General features: G+C 40.0%; 1 protein-coding gene across 1 annotated transcript in view; it reads left to right on the top strand.

Annotated features, from left to right (window-relative positions):
- Positions 1-20,328, top strand: part of LOC128743672 (calcineurin-binding protein cabin-1-like) — an 858,845-nt gene that overhangs the window by 177,219 nt on the left and 661,298 nt on the right. Inside the window, exons 6-7 of the mRNA XM_053840294.1 lie at positions 6,034-6,190; positions 6,245-6,489. Coding sequence (XP_053696269.1) covers positions 6,034-6,190; positions 6,245-6,489 — 402 coding nt within the window. The remainder of the gene's footprint in view (positions 1-6,033; positions 6,191-6,244; positions 6,490-20,328) is intronic.

Consider the following 20,328-nt stretch of genomic DNA (forward strand, 5'->3'; position numbering starts at 1 on the left):
GATCATTGATTACCTTCCACTTGCAATCTAACGTTAGTGATGTCGAACAGAGAGATAGATCCAGTACGCTTGCGCGGGCTGGAGGATTAGGTATACGTGTCGCTTCCCCGGTGTTTAGAAGTGCCATATCGAAGTCGTCAATCAGGTTATTAATCAGGGAGGATCGATTGTCGTCGTATAGCGACCCCCATTGAGTGCAATGGGAATTAAAATCTCCCAAAATTAGCAAAGGTGCGGTAAGCAATTCTGCAATATCAGAAAGTTGCTTCTGCTCAATCCGTACCGATGGAGGGATATATATCGAAGCGATGCTAAGGTCTTTTCTTTTTATTCTAGCATGAATGGCGACGACTTCAATATTCGAGAACGAGGGGAGGTCTACTCGAAAGAAAGAATAGCACTTCTTGATCCCTAGTAGTACTCCTCCACCATGTGATCATCGATCTCGTCGGATGACGTTAAAATCGTGGAAGTTGAGATCGTTACTTGAATTGAGAAAAGTTTCACAGAGCGCGAATACGTCACAGTTAGAAATATTTATTAGTTGCTTGAAAAGGTCGAATTTGGGGATGATACTTCTGCAGTTCCACTGCAAAACAGCGACAGAGTTATCAGCATTGTTCGATGTATTAATCATCGAAGGATACGATAGCTGAAAAGAGGGGCCATTGTGCTGTTAGTTGCTTCAAAATGTTTTAACTGTGGGAAGAAAGGCAAGTAGAAAGCTTTTGAGTGGATCCGAGATGTTAAAAGTTTCAAATATCCAGTCCACAATGTCAGAGAACTTCAAAAATCCCTTTCCCGATTTGATCTCTGAATGTACATTGGATGCGCCAGGGGTTTTTGGTGCACCAGAAAGCGGTGGGTACTCCTGGTTTGATTTCAATTTTTGTAACCCTGGAGGTACCTGCTTCGGATTTTTTCACCGCTTTTCTTAGAGTTTGATGAATTTTCCGTTCCGTTCGAGGATATCTTAAGGACTTAAGATTTACGAGTAAGTAGAGGAGAATAAATCGTTTTTCTCTTCCCAGAGCTTTCTTGCATAGCATAAGAATATCCTTCGAGCGGTTCGTCAGAAGTACCCTCATCGGTTGGCAAAAAGGTATAGATATTTTCGTTGGTCAATGGCTCGGCTCTCTTGAGTATTTCTGCAAACGAGCGCTTGGAGCGTTCCCTAAGGGAGCGCTTAATTTTTTCCTCGCGCTGTTTGTACGTGGGACATGCCGCCAGATCATGCGGGGTTCCCTCGCAGTAAAGACACTTCTCAGTGTTATCACTGCAAGCGTTCTCCGCATGATTGTCGCCACATTTGCTACAGCGTGCCTTGTTGCAACAATAGGTGGCTGTATGACCCAACTGCTTGCAGTTCAGGCAGTTCATGACCCGCAGTAAGAACAGGCGTATAGGCAGACGATCCCTATCTAGAAGGATGTAGTTTGGCAATGCAGATCCGGCGGAAGATACCCGAAAGGATTCCGAAGGGTAGAATATTTTCTTCCCATTTTCGATTGATGCTGAATGCAATTGCTTGCAGTCTAGCACCTTGACCTTTTGCAGCATGGGGTTCTTGAAACAGCCAACGCCATGCTCCAAAATGTATTCGACGGTGAGGTTCCCATCGGTAATTACACCGTCAATCTCCACATCCTTGGCAGGGATGTACACGCGATACTCTCTCGTAAAAAGCTCACAGCTAGCAATTGCGTTTGCTTGCTTCAAGCTTTTCACGGCACGGCAAAGTTTATTCGGTCTCACCTTTGTAATCTCGGTTACGTCCGAAAACTGTTGTGCCAGGTCTTTACCAATTTGTATAATATTCAAAGGTTTCATTTTGGGCCGGAAAAAGACAATAAACGACCCCTTCGAGTCATCCGGATAAGCCATAATCCGTTGAGTAACCTGTTGGTCCGGGGCTGGCGGGCTGGACGGGGGTGAGGGACCAGACGAGACTGAAGGGCTAGGGGTTAAATCCAAAAGAGGTGAACTAGGCGGGGTGATATCTAGCTCATCTATTTCCTCCTCATCAGTTTCGACGTCGACAAACATCGCATCGTTAGGGTTTTCCATTTTAGCGGGAGCAATAAGCTCAGCCGCTCAACAACTTTATAAACTCGAATGTGGGTGGGTTATCAATTGGACGGTTTATAATCAAGAGCCAAATTATCAATTAAAAAAAAAATAATAATAATAATAAAAATTTAAATAAATTTATTTATTTATAACTTTACCAACAGGCAACAATGCCCTAATGGCTCTTAATACCTAATACAGCAAACATCGAAACATTGAGACAAATTTAGAACGTAACACTTGCTTAGACAGATGAAAGTCAAACGCTGTTGAAACACGATTGAATGCACGTTGCAGACCAGTGATGGCGCCATTAGCACTAGTTGGTGCGACGAAAAGGCAGGTTAAGCAGAAGAATCCTTCGCAACACTCTTAATGGTGCATTCAGATTGATCTGGCGAAGAATGTCGGGGCAATCGATGTTGGAAGTCAGGGTATCGGAAACTACCATGGCGCGCGCTGTTTCTCGGCGCAATTCGAGGGTGTCTAATCGGATGAGCTGGCAGCGATCCTCGTATCGTGTATTCCTCGTGGGCTGTCTCCAAGGCAGCATTCGAAGCGCGTAGCGTACGAATCGGCGCTGGATGCTTTCGATGCGTTGAATGGCATTGTTGTAGTGCGGAATCCATACAGCAGAGCAATATTCTAATGAAGACCGAACAAGCGACCCGTAAAGCGTTACTAAGCACTCGATACTGCGGAAGTCACGAGTCATTCGCATAATTAAGCCTAACTGCCTAGAGGCTTTGGCAACAATGAGCGATATATGCTGTTTGAAGGTTAATTTAACATCCAATAGCACACCGAGATCTTTTACATGGTCGACTCGTTGAACTGGAATTCCGTTGATATTATAATCGAAACGTAACGGCTGATTTTTCCTCGTAAACGTAATCATAGAGCACTTAACTGGGTTGAGCAGCATACGATTCACTTCGCACCAGTTAGCAAACATATCAAGTTGTTCTTGAAGAAATAGCGCATCGGTAGTGCTATGGATCCTATTGAAAAGCTTCAAATCATCCGCAAAGGCGAGTCTTGGACATTTTATTGAGCAGATTATGTCGTTGAAATACAGAACGAACACTAGTGGACCCAGATGACTACCTTGCGCAATCCCGGAAGTAACGGGGAACGAATCGGAGATCTCGTCACCAATTTTTACGCTCAGGGTTCGTCCAGTTAAGTAAGATTCTAGCCAGCTTAACAGATTGCCGCAAAAACCGTACCGATCCAATTTAGCGACGAAATACGAAGATCACAATACTTCACCGTACACAATCCAAACCGGTTGGTAGGTGAATAGATGATCCAGTCTAAGCGCCGCACGAACAATACCACTGCCAGCTGATGTCGTCCGATGTCTGCTGGAGCACGTGTACGGGGCACAATGGATACCGGTATCGGTAGAAGAAAAACCCGATTTAATCCACCTAGTGGTGAAAGGAACCTTTGTTATAATTCATCTATTGTTTAACGTTGCCCAGTGCGTTGGTTTACATAAAATTTTTGAAAATTGAATAAGTTTACAAAATTTGAACAAAATAGTAACACTTTTAAATTTTGATAGAACGTTTTTTCATGAAATTGCTAAGTAAGGATAAGTAAGTTGTTATTAATCTGAGTAAGTGCAAATAAAAGAAAGTTGTAAGAGGAAATCCTATTGTTTAACATTGCCTAGTAAAGGTCTAGTTTATTGGTTTTTGAACTATACATAATTTCCTGTAATGCCATTCTATAGAGAGAATGTAATGCCATAGAAATCAATAGAGTTTTCTTGAATAATTTTCATCAATTTTTATTAACCTGCGGTTACTCACGCTGTTGTATTTTGTACAAGACGTGTAGGTTTTCCAATCCCATATTGTTATAAGGTTACAAATCGTTGTTTACCTAACGTATATTTTTCAATAAACTTATTATGAGCAAAATGTCATAATTATTCAACGCATTAATAATTTAAATTGTTGGGAAAATAGATCAGCATAAACCGCCATCACAGAAACGAAGCAATCAGTATGTGAGGTGTACCCGAATTTGGCCGTAACTGGAATTTTCTCTTTTGTTCATATGGAAAAATGGTGTCTGTATGCAGCGAAACTATCAGCAAATGTAAAATGTTTACAATGTATCCGTCTGCTGGTAGTCGAGTAATTCGGAGTCAAAATTAGGGTATTTTTTATAATCAAAGTTCCAGCAAAGTATTTTCAGCACAGTTGTGTATTTTTACTATTTGTACAATTTTGTACTACATGAAAAAGTCATACAACAATTACAAAATTGATTTTACAAATTCATATACAATAAATAAGATTTTTCTATCTACACTGCAGAGATAGAAAGTTATTGTATTCGGCAAAATTTCTTGTAATAATATGCTCTATAACTTTGCAGAACACATCAATGTGTTGTATTGAAACTGAAGGAAAATAATTTTTTTATTTCTCTTTTGGGGGGATTAATCAAAATTCAAATTCTACCAGACGATAGAGCTTTCAATTTTAAGAAACTCTTCCGAAGGTTCGATAAACTTAAAACCAAGTTTTCCTAGTCAAAACTCTAGTGCGCACGTTTTCTTTGGTTTTGGGCTATTGTGCGCGCAAGTAACCGTGTTATAAAAGTTGGCGCGAGTGTTCGAGGGTTAATATCTTTTGACCGGTAAAACCAATTCTTATGTAATTTTGCATATATATTCGTAGTGTGAAAACCTCTCGTTTGATATTAAAAAAATTGAAATTAGGTAAATTATCTTGGTTAAAATCATTATAAATTATTGTTAATTTTGGTGTGGTGTATTCGATTGCTCATAACTTTTAAATTAAACGTCCAATCAGAAAACCATTCAATAGTGATCTATCCGGCTATATTACCTGCCAAATGAAACTAATAGCGCGTAAATCGGTTTGGCCATCTCTGAGAAACAGGCGATAATTATTACCTTGTCAAAACAAGTTTTTTAAGCATAACTTTTAAATTAATTGTTTATTTTCAATAAAAAAAATCCGAACAATTTAGTTTTAACAAGAGCTTTCATTTGATACTAAGATCGTTGAAATCGGTCATGTAGTTCCGGAGAAACCCGTGTCACGTAGTTTTCACATTTTTGCTTATAACTTTTAAACGAAACGTCGTATCACGAAACAACTCAATAGTGATCTACTAGGCAATAATACCTTTCAAACAAGAGTAAAAAGAGAAGGACATTCGAATGACACGTCATATTTGCAATGAACGTGATTTGGCTTTAATGTTATTTGTAACTAATGGCCCTTTTAAAGCTCACAAGCGAGTAGAAGTAAAATTATTGAAACATGTCAAGCAACGTGTAATCATATTTAATTCAATAAGCTGTGGGCTGGTCATTCATTACTATTTCAATCTCTATGATGCACATAAGTGATTTTCAAAAGAAATCTTTTATGTCTCAATGGTTGCAGGCGTTGTACTTATAAACCCCCGTCCACCTATTTTCAAAGCCACCATTGCATTCAATGAAGAATTGAATCTGAATATTTCGCTCTTCTTTTTTCAACATTCACTTAAACAAGGTCCTCACAGATTGTTATAAACATACATAAGCCAGAAATGCGATTTACATTAGTCCTTGATCTAATGATCTGATATAGTCCTACGTCACCCATTCGTACAACCCTTAGGGCTGTATACCTTATAGTTTTTATATTGTTTTGCTCTTCGCTCCTGCTCGGGCTTGCCTGCGGTATGACGCTTACATCAAATGGATTTTTAGGGTCTCCCCTAGGTTTTCATTTCGATAAAAGATTTTATTTACCTTCGCTAAATCCTAAACCCCAATATCAAGAATTTTTCAGTTTGCCTGAGTACATTTTTCGCACTAAGCATTTATTCTTTCCCAACTTTCGTTTAACTTTCTCTTCGTAAAAATTAAATGCAGTTTTGTTTAATTGCACTTATTACTCAATATTTTTCTTTTGCGCTTTGCAGAGTGTCCTTCGCCAAAGGCATATCACCATTTTCAGGAGAAAGATTTATTTTAGAAAATCAATCAATGGAAAGAACAAACGAAACATTTACGAATACATTTAAAACATTCTGTGAAATAAGTCGGCAGGACTTAAATTCTTTCGTTCAAAAGATACAGGTACGATTTTTTGGCTTCATATATTTATTAATTTGTCTGTTCTTTTTATTATAGCATGATAATATCGATTTGTATGGATCGAACCAGCTTTACTTATGCCATTTATCATATTATTGGGACAAGTTAATACCAGTGGAGCTACGGAAGTTGTATGTTAAACTATACAGTTCGTTCAGTGAGTTTGAATGTTTTCAGTGTTGGATTCAATTCTCCAATGTTGATATTTCAAACAGAATACAAATAATACTGTTCTACCTTGAACTTCTATTAGATTGTGAAATCGGCAATGGGGCTAAACTGTAAGTATATAAATCTGTATGACCCTTATAAACTCGGAAACTGTTTCGAGGCAATTCAAACCCAAACACGTTTTAATGGACTGTATAACTTTATTCTCTGAAACTTTAAAAAAACACGTCTACACGCGACGGTACGTTCTTACTTTCTAATGTAAACTGCGCACTTCCTTTTGCTATGCACAAGAAAACCAATCATCAAGCGAGCGCGCGGGGGGTAGCTCAACACAAGCATTACATAATATTCTTAATTACACGCAACATTCTCCCCCCGTTGAGCTAGCTTCAACACTTCACTCATTATCTTCTATCGGTAGTACTGCTATTTGTGTAGTTGGCCTTGTATATACTCCGCTGCTTATACGAACTTTTACTACCCTGATGACTCCTTGGCTTCCAGTGTATATGTACTTCCACAATGTGACCAAGTCGCCACGTTTGCGGTGGTGCATTATCTTCGTTCAGGAGTACCAGTAGACCATTTCGGATTCTTGTAGGATCCTTATTCTATTTTCCTCTGCATTGGAGTGTTGTCACATATTCGTTTGACCAGCGTCGCCAGAAAGCTTGTTTACACCTTTGGACTACCTGATACCGAGACAAAATATTTTCCCTAAGGTTGAAGTAAGTCGGCTCCGCAACAGCTGTCAATTTACTTCCGACGATAAAGTGCCCAATGCCTTATAGTCTAACGAATCATCTGATAAAGCACAAAGAGGTCTGGAGTTCAATATCGCTTCTATTTGTATAAGCAGTGTGCTCATCTCTTCGTAGGTCAAATGTGCTTCCTTCATAATACGATGTAGATGGTATTTTGCGCTCTTTACACCTGCTTCCCACAAACCACCTTGGTGTGGAGGTCTGGGAGGTATTAATTTCCATGAAACTCCACGAGGTTAATAGACCTCGCTTATCTTCTTCTCTAACTGCTGAGATGATAGTAATTCTCGTAGCTCTCGAAGCTGACGTTCAGCGCCAACGATATTCTTTCCGAAAACATCTCTGACACATTGCCACGCCTTCCAATGAATCTGTGCAGGGCGCTTAGGAAAGCATCTGTGGACAACGACGACATTCAATATGAATTGCCTTTGTAGTCATACACACAAAAAGGCAAATGTATCTCTTCAACGGTGCCTTGCTTCAACAGTATAGTCTACACCTGTTCTAACAAATGGTAGAGAAGCAGTCACTCCAGAGCTTGGCAGATCACCCGTGAACTGCTTAACATCTTCTGGCTTTACTCGAAAACATTGTACACAGCGCCTCAAAACCACATCCCTGGGACGAACGTCATTCTCATACATTTTTCTTGATGCCGTTTGAGCTAGGCTTGCTGGCTCGATTTTACACCAAATTTGACAGCAACTGTAAAAATTGCGCAATCTTACGGTTTTATGCTTCAGAAAATTTGTTGCATGTAGTATGTAGATAGTGAAAGATGCTCGTTTTTTTGTGTTATCGGCAACGTAAGATAGGAAAAATTCGGACTTTTGATAGTCTTATTTTTTACGATAAACAAAAAAGGGGAAACAACACGCAGCATTCGTCATACTGCGCAGCATTAAATACATGCGTTGTCCCGTTTAAATTTTGTAGTCTACCTCTATTACTACCACTATCGGAGGCGGCTTCAGCTGACAGCTGTCGTGACAGGGATCTGCTCAATACACGACGAATACAACGCTTACCCCTGATTATACTGGTTTGACGCAAAACTGCTAGCAAAGCAATCCATTACAGCCAATATGCAAATTTTCACGATGCACAGCTGATATCAAAATTTCGGTAAGTTGATGCTTTTCGGGAAGAATTAATGGATGCTTCTGATTATTTGAAAGGCTTGAATAGTGAAGACGTCCACCAACAATAAGAAATCGTCTCTCTTCATCAAATTTCGGGTTAAGGTTTCGAAGCGCTCCATTCACGGCTAGACCTTTGCGAATATGGTCGATTTCATCTCCAAACTGTTCGTATTTGTACTGCTCTTACTATAGCAATCTGCGATTCCCGGAAGTCCTTTACAACCAAACTGCCACTGCGTCGTTTCGATTGATTCTTAATATTATGAATAAACCTAAGCACATAAGCAAAGATTCGTTCCAGCTTTCGAAAATCACTAAATCTGGCAATCACATCTAGTAGATCATTTTTTCAAACACCTGTTTCTACTGCTAACACTTCAACTGAGTTGCTTTCACCAGGAAGTTCGCCATGTTGAACTTCATCAAAATAGTTTTCATTCTCTGCTCTGTAACGTTCAGAGCGCAAATATGTTGGGCCACGCCACCATAATTCACTTTTCGTTAGTGCTTCTGGATAGACACCACGCGAAATCAAATCAGCCGGGTTCATAATAGTCGGTACATATCTCCATTTTTAATTCGAAGTCAGCTGTCGAATACAGTCAATACGATTTCTCACGAAAACCGGCGAATCAGGTTTCAAATTCTCAATCCACGCCAAAACAGTTTTTGAATCTGACCAGAGTACAGTGTTACTTATATTCTTATCTAAAGCATTAGCTACCTTCACAACTTGCTCGGTAAGAAGCTTCGCTGCACACAGCTCCAAGCGCGGTATTGTTAGTTCACATGGTTCATCTTACATTCTTACATTTTAAACTTTATTCCCTTAACGGCGCAACTCTGGATTTTTCGCATAACAAAAGTAATTCAGCCTTTCCATCCATCGCTTCACATATTAAATACACACAGCACCTATATGCCATAGCACCCGAGTCAAGCAAAGGTCGACATTTATGTTGCATTCCACTAGCATCAATTACTTCAACGATTGCCGTTGCCAAAAGAATTTGTTTGGCTGTCTCATTGGCGGCACGGGACACTGTGCAGTTAATAGTCGCATTTTGTTGACTAGTGCCTGGCACATCGGTTGGCAAAACGGTGTTCGGAGCATCATGTGTCACTGTTTCCTCTTGTCCACCCTTTCCATCAGGATGCAACAGTAAATGGTGAGCACCTGAGCATAAAGCGCATTTCTTATTTGCCTTGCAATCTGTTTTTCTGTGACCACGCTTCAGACAAGCGAAACAAAGACCAAGTTTCAGCGCCTTGCTGTAGCGAGGGCTCGTGATAAGCCCTTTTTTCAACAGGTATCAGGTATCAGCATCTTTGGCTCGAGCAGCACGTTCCTCACATCATGTGGAAAATTTGTGCCTTTCCCATCTTGCCCGTGTCATCATTTACCTGATGAGGGCGGGAAGGAAAACAGGAGGAATAGGAAGGGGTGGATGAGGAATTTGGACAAACACATACGTACCGAGAACTTTTTGTACCTCCGAGGGGATACTGCAATCCTTGGTAGTTGACTTATCAATAGCACACCCCCTGGGGGGTATACTCATGATAAATAAGAGCCTGTAGCTCAATACCGCTTGCGGTAAAGAACGTCACATCTTCTTTCTTCTTCTTCTTCAGCAGCATAGAGCCGGGGTGGCTCGTGCTGTTTCAAGCACTCGTCTTCATTCAACTCGGTCTTGGGCCACTCGCCGCCAATTTCCTAGTCGTCTCAGAAGTCGCAAATCGCCTTCGACCTGGTCGAGCCATCATGCACGTTGGGCCCCCCTGTTCTTGGTGCCGGTGGGATTGTTGAAAAGGACAAAGACAATCCGGCATCCTTACGATGTGTCCGGCCCACCGTAGCCTGCTAACTTTCGCTAGATGTACGATGGGAGTCTCCCCAAGCAGTGCCTGCAGCTCGTGATTCATACGCCTCCGCTACTCTCCGCTTTCAGTTTGTACTCCGCCAAATATCGTCCGCAGCACTTTCCGCTCAAACACGGCAAGAGCGCGTGTGTCCTCCGTAAGCAGCGTCACGGCTTCAGGTCCATAAAGATCTACCGGTCTAATAATGGTTTTGTACATTGTTAGCTTCGTGCGGCGGCGTATGCTTCCTGATCGTAGCGTTTTACGAAGGGCAAAGTAGGCCCGATTTCCCGCTTGGATGCGCCGCTGGATCTCCTTACTAGTGTTGTTGTCCGCGGTCACCAGCGATCCCAAATACACGAACTCCTCTACCACTTCTAGTTCGTCGCCGTCAACGGTTACCGTCCGTGGGAGGCGCGCGTTTGTTTCCTTTGAGCCTCTTCCTTTCATGTATTTGGTCTTCGACGCATTTATTTTTAGCCCAATTCTCCTAGACTCCGCTTTCAGTCTGGCGTAGATTGCCTCCGCTTTCGCAAAGTTCCTGGCAATAATGTCGAAGTCATCTGCAAAGCCTAGAAGTTGGCTACTTTTGCTAAAAATCGTGCCTCTCGTTTCGATGCCCGCTCGTCGGATCACCCCCTCAAGAGCGATGTTGAACAGCATGCAGGATAGACCGTCACCTTGTCTCAACCCTCGCCGCGTCTTGAAGGGACTCGAGAGTGTCCCAGAGATGCGTACGAAACACATCACTCGATCCAATGTAGCTCTGATCAGTCGCGTCAGTTTGTCTGGAAAACCGTATTCTTGCATTATCTGCCATAGCTTGTCTCGATCGACTGTATCGTATGCTGCTTTGAAATCAATGAAGAACTAAAATAGGACACAACAACTAAAGTCGTTTGCTAGTACTGTATCAGGTGGAAGTGTCATCACTAGTAATGGACGTTACTGTCTGTTCAACGTCTAACTTCAGACTACTGTCTAACTTCAGACTACTGTTTATTTCCCAAAACTTCGCCAATTTCAAACAAAATACAACACAACCCAAGGGAACTCAAACCTGCAGAACACTAACTGACGAAACTACATAATTAGTATGAAACATTCATAGGATTAAGACGTGTTTTCTTGTAAGTGCAAGTTTGTATGTAAAATGTACCCAACTAGAGTTTTGTTAAGTAAAAAATGTATCCGACTAGAGTTTTTGTTAAGAAAAAGTTCAAATGTTGATGTTAAATGTTTCTTGTTAAATCTAAATTTTGTGTTACTAATACTTGACGACTTGTAATTTCTGTAATTCTACCTCTAAATAGGCGTCCGAAGATGGCTGAATGAAATATAGTAGGCTGAAACGCGTAACGCAGAAAATCTAAAACTGTTTCATTCCTCACCGAAAAAAATCAACCAAACCCAAACATATAATTGAACGGTGATCCAAACATTCGAAAAAAAAAAAAAAATACTGTTTATTTCCTCTACCTAATTCTTATATAGAAAAAGTGCTATCAGACGCCATACGGTGTGTTTTCCCAAAGCGTCTGGCAAGCAAGCGCAAACGCTAAACAATAATAAAAGTGTTTTACCAGCGCCCGTCGCAAGGGTCGCACGCTAAGCAAAACACGCCCTTCTGTGCGAGTTGCACATCAGGCGGAAGCATAAAAATATAAAAGGTCGCACCGCGCAGCAAAACATTGCTAGCACGGTTTTTCCAAGGCCGCGGATGTTTGTCATTTGTTAAGCAAATGAACTTAACCGATTTGAAATTATGAAAAGGGAATTCCTGTTTGCAAGAAGGAAATTCCTGTAGGAGGTAGCAGGGATGCTACACCCACCCCGTTAAAGAGAATGGCTTTGCCATTCGGCGGACCGTATGACATCTGATGGGCTGTTATTTTATAATTTTAATTATTGTTTTTGTGCTTAAAATCTATTCATTACATTGTGTATCTCTAAATCTAAATTTTTTGGATTCTATTCCTCATTATGCTACTTATATCATTAAAATTTCATTAATATCCCTTCCCTCCGTAGGGGAAGCTTAAACCTTTATGATTCTATTGTTATGTACTGTGGTGATACCTATACCTATACGGGTACCTATTGTCCTTTATGATAACGTTTGGGTGCTCAATTTTTACAATGATATAAGGACCTTTATACACTTTATCAAACTTTCTTCTATTTTCGTTTGTTAGTATTATTCTATCCCCTATCTGTACCTGGATTGGATTTGAATTAGTTGTTTGTGTTTCATTCCTTCTGGATTTTGCCTTGTTTATTGCTTCTCTGGCTATAATGGTTGGTTTTTTGCAACTTGTGTTTTAATTCTTGATAATAGGAATCTGGGTTGTATATTGGTTCTACTAAAGTGGCGTTCTTTATGTTGTGCGGAAGGCTGCAGATTTTACCAAATATTAACTCAAAAGGTGTGTAATGCATGTCGGTGTGTGGTGTTGTATTATAACAGAATGCATAGTATGGTAGCCATTCATCCCAATCCGTTTGGGCATCGTTAATAAATTGCCTAACATATTCGTTTAGACAACGGTGGTTTCGCTCCAATCCTCCGATTGTTTGTGGGTGATAAGGAGTACTAAATTGTTGTTTGACATGTAGGTACTGTGAGATTTTTTCTAACAGTTCGTTTTTATATTCGGTGCCTTGATCCTAATGACAGATGGTGCTCCGTAAACTAAAATTAAATTTTCTACAAATGTCATTGCTATCGAGTTTGCAGATTTATCCACTATTGGTTTAATGATAATGTATTTGGATAGATCACATTGTATGGTTAATGCGTATCTATTTCCTGTATTGGACTCGTTAAACGGTCCAATGGTATCCATTGTTATGGAGTCAAAAGTTTTAGGTGTTACCGGGGAGAAAACAAAGTTTTCATTTGTTTTCACCCCGTGTTTATTCTCTTTGCATTTAATGCATGTTTTCACATAATTTTGAATGGTTTGCCTCATTTTAGGCCAATGATAAAGATTGTTTAATTTTTTATATAATCTGTGTACACCGATGTGTCCACCTATGGGAGAGTCGTGATTTGCTTTTATAATTTCTTGTTGCTCAGTTTTATTTTCTATCAACTTCCGAGGTTGATATAATATTATCTTTACCGATTCCAGTTGTTCGCAGTTCTCCTTGAAGAATTGCGGTCCTACAATCTGGAAAATATCACTATTTAGCGCTAGAGCTAAAGTGGATATTTTTAAGTTTTTGGCCATTTTCTCAATTTCTTTTAAAGTATTTGCAAATTTTTCATTTTCAGGTATGAGCTTACCTTCAGACGTCGCTTGCTGACGTTTCCTTGTTTTATTTGTAATTGTTATTTTTATCTGTCTGAAATCAGAGTTGTCGCGCACCAGCTCTAAAATCAGTTTTGGTAAATCGAAGACTTCATGCGAGTTCAGTGCCTCATACGCCTTAAGTTGATCAGACTCGGGCGCATCACTGCGTGTCGGCAATGGATCTTGATTATTTTCATGTTGCTTTCTCGTACGTGATCTTGTCTGCACGATTAATGCTTGAATATTCTTTAAGGTTTCGGAGTCTATGCTTATTCTAGATAACGCATCAGCTCCTACATTTAATTTTCCTTGGACGTATTCTACGTCAAAAACGAATTCTTCGAGGTCCACTCTCATTCTAGTTAGCCTAGATGAGGGGTTTCTCATTGAAAATAAATATACCAAAGGCCTATGGTCCGTTCGGACCAGAAATTTTCGGCCATATAAATAGGGTCTAAAATGCATGATCGCCCAATGAATGGCAACCAGCTCTTGTTCGATTGTTGATTTATTTGATTCACCTTTCGTGAATCCTTTACTGGCAAATGTCACGGGTAATTCTATATTTCCGTGCCGCTGAACAAGTACTGCTCCGCAAGCTACTTTAGAAGCATCTGTTGTAAGGATGAATTCTCTCGTGAAATCTGTAAATTGAAGAATGGTTGGAGAGATCAAGTTCCTCTTAAGTGTGTCAAATGCCGATTGGCATTCAGGTTTCCATTCGAAGATTACATTTTTCCTCAGCAGTTTGTTCAAAGGTCGAGCAATATCTGCGAAATCTATACCTATAAAGAAGGATTTCTGTCTGTCTGTCTGTCTGTCTGTCTGTCTGTCCGTATGTTCCTTATAGAATCGAAAACTACTGAACCAATCGGCATGAAAATATGCATGTAGAGGTTTTTCGGGGCCAGGAAAGGTTTTAGTGATGGTTAGAAACCCCTCCCCCCACTAAGAGGGGGGGCTCCCATACAAATGAAACACAAATTTCTGCATAACTCGACAACTAATCAAGCAAATAGCACAAAATTTGGCATGTGGGTGTCTTCAGTGACAAGAAGTTATTCTATGGTAAATTGAGACCCCTCCCCTCTTTATAAGGGGAATTATAACTCCTCTCCTCTTTAAAAGGGGGGGCTTCCATACAAATTTCCTCATAACTCGAGAACTAATCAAGCAAATGGAACCAAATATGGCATGTGAAGGTTTTCGAGGGCAAGAATATTTTCTATAGTAAATTAGGACCCCTCCCCACTTTAAGAGGGGGGGCTCCTGTACCAAAGAAACACAATTTTCCTCATAACTCGAGAAGTAATTAAGCAAATGGAACCAAATTTGGCACGTGGGTGTTTTTGGAGACAAAAATTTTTTCTATGATGAATTGGGACCCCTCCCCACTTTAGGAAGGGGGGCTCCTATACAAATGAAATGCAAATTTCCTCATAACTCGAGAATTACTCAAGCAAATGGAACCATATTTGGCATGTGAAAGTTTTCTAGGGCATGAATATTTTATATGATGAAATGGGACCCCTCCCAACTTTAAGAGGGGGGGCTCCTATACAAACGAAATACAAATTTCCTCATAACTCAAGAACTAATCAAGCAAATGGAACCAAATTTGGCACGTGGGTGTTTTTGGAGACAAAAACTTTTTCTATGATGAACTGGGACCCCTCCCCACTTTAGGAGGGGGGCTCCTATACAAATGAAATACAAATTTCCTCATAACTGAAGAACTAATCAAGCAAATGGAACAAAATTTGGCATGTGAAAGTTTTCGAGGGCAAGAATATTTTCTATGGTGAATAAGGACCCCTCCCCACTTTAAAAGGGGGGGCTCCTATACAAACGAAATACAAATTACCTCATAACTCGAGAACTAATCAAGCAAATGAAACAAAATTTGGCACGTGGGTGTTTTTGGAGACAAAATTTTTTTCTATGATGAATTGGGACCCCTCCCCACTTTAGGAAGGGGGGCTCCTATACAAATAAAATGCAAATTTCCTCAACTCGAGAATTAATCAAGCAAATGGAACCATATTTGGCATGTGAAAGTTTTCTAGGGCATGAATATTTTCTATGGTGAATTAGAACCCCTCCCCACTATAAGAGGGGGGCTCCTATACGAACGAAATACAAATTTCCTCATAACTCGAGAACTAATCAAGCAACTGGAACCAAATTTGACACGTGGGTGTTTTTGGAGACAAATTTTTTTTCTATGATGAATTGGGACCCCTCTCTTCTTTAAAAAGCGAGTAATGGCCCATCTCCCCTTTAAGAGGGTGGGCTGCCATACAAATGAAATGCAAATTTCCTCTTATCTCAAGAACCAATCAATCAAATGAAACCAAATTTGGCATGTGGGAGTTTTACATGGCAGAAATTTTTTCTATGGTGAATTACGAACCCTTTCCCTTTTAAGAGGGGCGCTCCCATACAAATGAATATCAAATTTCCTTATAACTTGAGAACTAATCAAGCAAATGGAACCAAATTTGGCATGTGGGAGATTTTGGAGTCTTGAATTTATTTTACGATAGTTAGAGACCTCTCACCCCTGTGGTAGGGGGATATGGACTCTCATACAAATAAAACAGAAATTTTTGCGAAACTCAAAAACTAATCGAACTCGAGAAATTCGAGACTCTTCCATAAAACATTAGTCAATACAAGATCACAAAAACTATCTATAGTAACACTAGATCATTCAGGACGAGACGGTCGCGAGTGTTGCCGGTGACCCGCCGTCGGAAGTGCCGCCCACTGGGGGGCTTGCAAAACTCGAGATTGTGACAAAGATCATCCGAGATTCATGATTTATGTACAACACAGGTTAATTTGTGGCAATACGAAGTTTGTCGGGTCAGCTAGTCTACTATATAAAAATGGATTTCTGTCTGTCTGTCGGGATGTTCTTTATAGAATCAAAAACTACTGAACCAATCGGCGTGAAAATTTGCATGTAGAGGTTTTTGGGGCCAGGAAAGGTTTTAGTGATGGTTAGAGACCCCTCCCCCCACTAAGAGGGGGGGCTCCCATACAAATGAAACACAAATTTCTGCATAACTCGAGAACAAATCAAGCAAATAGAACAAAATTTGGCATGTGGGTGTGTTTGGTGACAAAAAAATATTCTATGGTAAATTGGGACCCCTCTTCTCTTTAGAAGGGGAATTAGGACCCCTGTCCCCTTTAAGAGGGGGGGCTTCCATACAAATGAAATACAAATTTCCTCATAACTCGAGAACTAATCAAGCAAATGGAACCAAATTTGGCATATGGGTGTTTTTGGAGACAAAATTTTTTTCTATGATGAATTGGGACCCCTCCCCACTTTAGGAGAGGGGCTCCTATACAAATGAAATACAAATTTCCTTATAACTCGAGAACTAATCAAGCAAATGGAACCAAATTTGGCATGTGGGTGTTTTTGGAGACAAAATTTTTTTCTATGATGAATTGGGACCCCTCCCCAATTTAGGAGGGGGGGCTCCTATACGAACGAAATACAAATTTTCTTATAACTCGAGATCTAACCAAGCAAATGGAACAAAATTTGGCATGTGGGTGTTTTCGAGGGCAAGAATATTTGTTATGGTGAATTAGGACCCCTTCCCACTTTAAGAGGGGGGCTCCTGTACCAATAGCTTAGCTTAGCTTAGCTTAGACTGATTGCACATATCAATGGTTGCACTCAGTGATTGACCCGAACCAGTGAAATTGCACAATGAATCAAGTGAATGAGGTTGGGAGTGACCGATCATCCTCACTGTGCAAAATTCAGTGACTCGATATATATTGGGTCAATAACTGCGCCGGCCACGTCCTTGCAATCAGATGGGATTGGGGAAGGAGTGTTAGTGTAATCTTTGCTGTTTTTGGGACCGTGTTAACCTCTGCATCCCTGCAAAGATTACAGGAAGGAGTTGTGATTTGTTAGTAAGGCAGGTTTCGTTGGATCGGGATTCACCTTGATAAGTGATATGATCGTTATTCTTTAAATTTATTTATTTTTTTAAGTGGTTAGGAGAATTATTACATATTTAAATATTTTCAAGTCGACAGTCAAGATAAGCCTGTTTAAGATATTTTAGTTTTTGTTTTAGTTTTACGAACAGATTTATACCAGAGAACATTTTTTTAGCTTTGCCTGGAAATAGTGTAAACAACAGGCGGATAATTGTTGGATCAAGGTAACGAGTAAAATTTGTTATCATTATTGGCAGCAAACTAAACTCAAACCGGCGGTCGTAGGGAGTTTTGCTATAGGTATCCGAGATTATGATGTTTCTGTAAATAGCAATTTTTTTGAGTACTGATCCGCGTTTTTTAAACGTATATTGTCAATATGTATAAAAAAGATTGACGATCGGGTATCTTAAACTTGAAGCACCACAAAAGAAAAAGAATGTTGGTTATCGATTATTTGCTAATCAGTTCACTCCAAATACTTTGCGAATAAATGAGTATACTAAATGACTGGTCAAGTCGGTCAACCTATCAATTGATCAACTTGAAAATTGAGCATCACTATGTCTAGCTCAACCGCTGCGTATATTCATGTATCGCAATCATACTCCTAAACCATTAAATAATGAATATGTTGGATGATTATATTCCATTCTGCGTCAATCAAGTATTAATGCGTATGATAACAAAAGATTCTTTATTTGGGAAAATCGAAATGGAGTATCCCGATGCAATCCGAATTGCTACAGACGTGTCTCACATCCCCACAATCAGATAATCATAAACAAAAAGGTATCTGTCTTCATAAACCAAAAACCACCGTAATTTTGAAAATACCATCGCCAACACGTCAAATTGTCATTATCATACAAAATCAACGGGTAAACAACAGGCTCACTGTACACTCCCTCTGGTATGGATCATTAAATGCAATGATCTAATGCAAATAGTAAAGAAAACCTGAATTCCAATTCCGATACGTCCTAGTGGCTACTGGCAACCCACCACCAATACAGAGGCGAGTCCAAAATGCAAACATCTCCTGAAAACGAATAACACAACAGCGAGACTAAAAAACCATTACCTGTCCTGTCTTGTAAAAAACATACCTGACAGAGCCCTTATAGACCCACTTAAGAAAAAAAAGAGAAACATTTTGCAAAAGCTCGCTTTGCCAGGATTACGATGTTGCTCTGTTGCCACTTTTAAAGTTTGTACCTAGATTCGCGACTGCGAAGTTGCTAATATTTGTTTGGTTTCTATGTGAGAAAAAAGAAGAGGGAAGCATTTTTGTTTTTGTCATCATTCACACAATGACAGTTCGGCATGGGACCCCGTATAAGTGCGAACAGGCCTAATAATCCCCTTCAGCTTCGTAGTCGCGATTTGAGTTTGAGTGAAACCAAAGCAAGGTCAGGGATCTGTTAGAGTGCAAAAGACCGAAACAAAAACAAATAGACTCCCCGTACTCATACGCCACATGGGAAGTTCAAGACAGTAAAAGAGATCGTGGTACTAATCCATCGCGAATTTTCTCGTCCAGTGCGCAGAGTGCGCATCGCAAATCATATCAGAAACCGTGATACCACTTTTTGCGAATAACAGATTTGATCAAATTTGAATCATTAAATTGTTATATTAGCGCTATTGGTAATTTTGATAAATTATTGTTAATTGCAAGGAAAACTGCACCATCCAAAGCGCGATATCGCTCATAAAAGTGCTATTCTGCATTAAACCGTTTCGGTATCTTCGGCGCACTTTTTCGTTATCTTCCAAGCAATAAGTGCGCCGAAGAGACCGAAACGATTTAAGCTAAAATAGCACTTTTATGAGCGATATCGCACCTTGGACGGCACAATTCTCCTTGCAATTGACAATATATAGTCGGTAATTGGTATCACTTTGAGATTATGTTATGTTTGATGGAATTCCCAATAACCGAAAGCATGCCATAATGCGTTATATAAAAGACGACCTGAGTCGATTAATAGCATGTTTCCCTCCCCTACCAGCTGGAACAAAATGTATTTTTTATTAAAAATGTATAACTTATCTCGCAATAGATGACCAAAGAAAGATGAATTTTCGTTGCTTTCTCTTCTCCTTCTTATCCTTGTTTTGGTTATATCAGGAGAGAAACAAATGAGCTGGTAGTTCCCACAGATAGCAGTAACGTATGTCCTATCTTGCTCACACCCACAACGTATCGCCTCGCATTGATACGGAAATAGCGTCTGGATCTTGCAAACTTTCACTTTCAATTATCATGACAAGAAGCACTTTATAGGTGTTTAATCCATGTTATCCACCCGCGTATCACATAGATTTCACTATTCCTACAAACTGCACTGCCATATTCTGCGACAAACCACTCGAAATTATAAAAATACTGCAGCACACACAAACCGGGCATCTGCCGTTGACCGTGCTGCCAGTTCTCGACCAATACAGGGGGCTCCTGTACCAATAAAATACAAATTTCCTCATAACTCGAGAACTAATTAAGCAAATGAAACCAAATTTGGCATGTGGGTGTTTTTGGAGACAAAAATTTTTTCTATGATGAATTGGGACCCCTCCCCACTTTAGGAGGGGGGGGGGGGTCCTATACAAATGAAATACAAATTTCCTCATAACTCGAGAACTAATCAAGCAAATGGAACAAAATTTGGCATGTGGGTGTTTTCGAGGGCAAGAATATTTTCTATGGTGAATAAGGACCCCTCTCCACTTTAAGAGGGAGGGCTCCTAAACAAATGAAATACAACTTTCCTCATAACTCGAGAACTAATCCAGCAAATGGAACCAAATTTGGCATGTGGGTGTTTTTTGAGGCAAGAATTTTTTCTATGATAAATTAGGACCCCTCCCCACTTTAGGAGGGGGGCTCCTGTACAAAT

The sequence above is a fragment of the Sabethes cyaneus genome, chromosome 3 (genome assembly GCF_943734655.1).
Source record: "Sabethes cyaneus chromosome 3, idSabCyanKW18_F2, whole genome shotgun sequence".
In the NCBI taxonomy this organism is placed as follows: Eukaryota; Metazoa; Arthropoda; class Insecta; order Diptera; family Culicidae; genus Sabethes; species Sabethes cyaneus.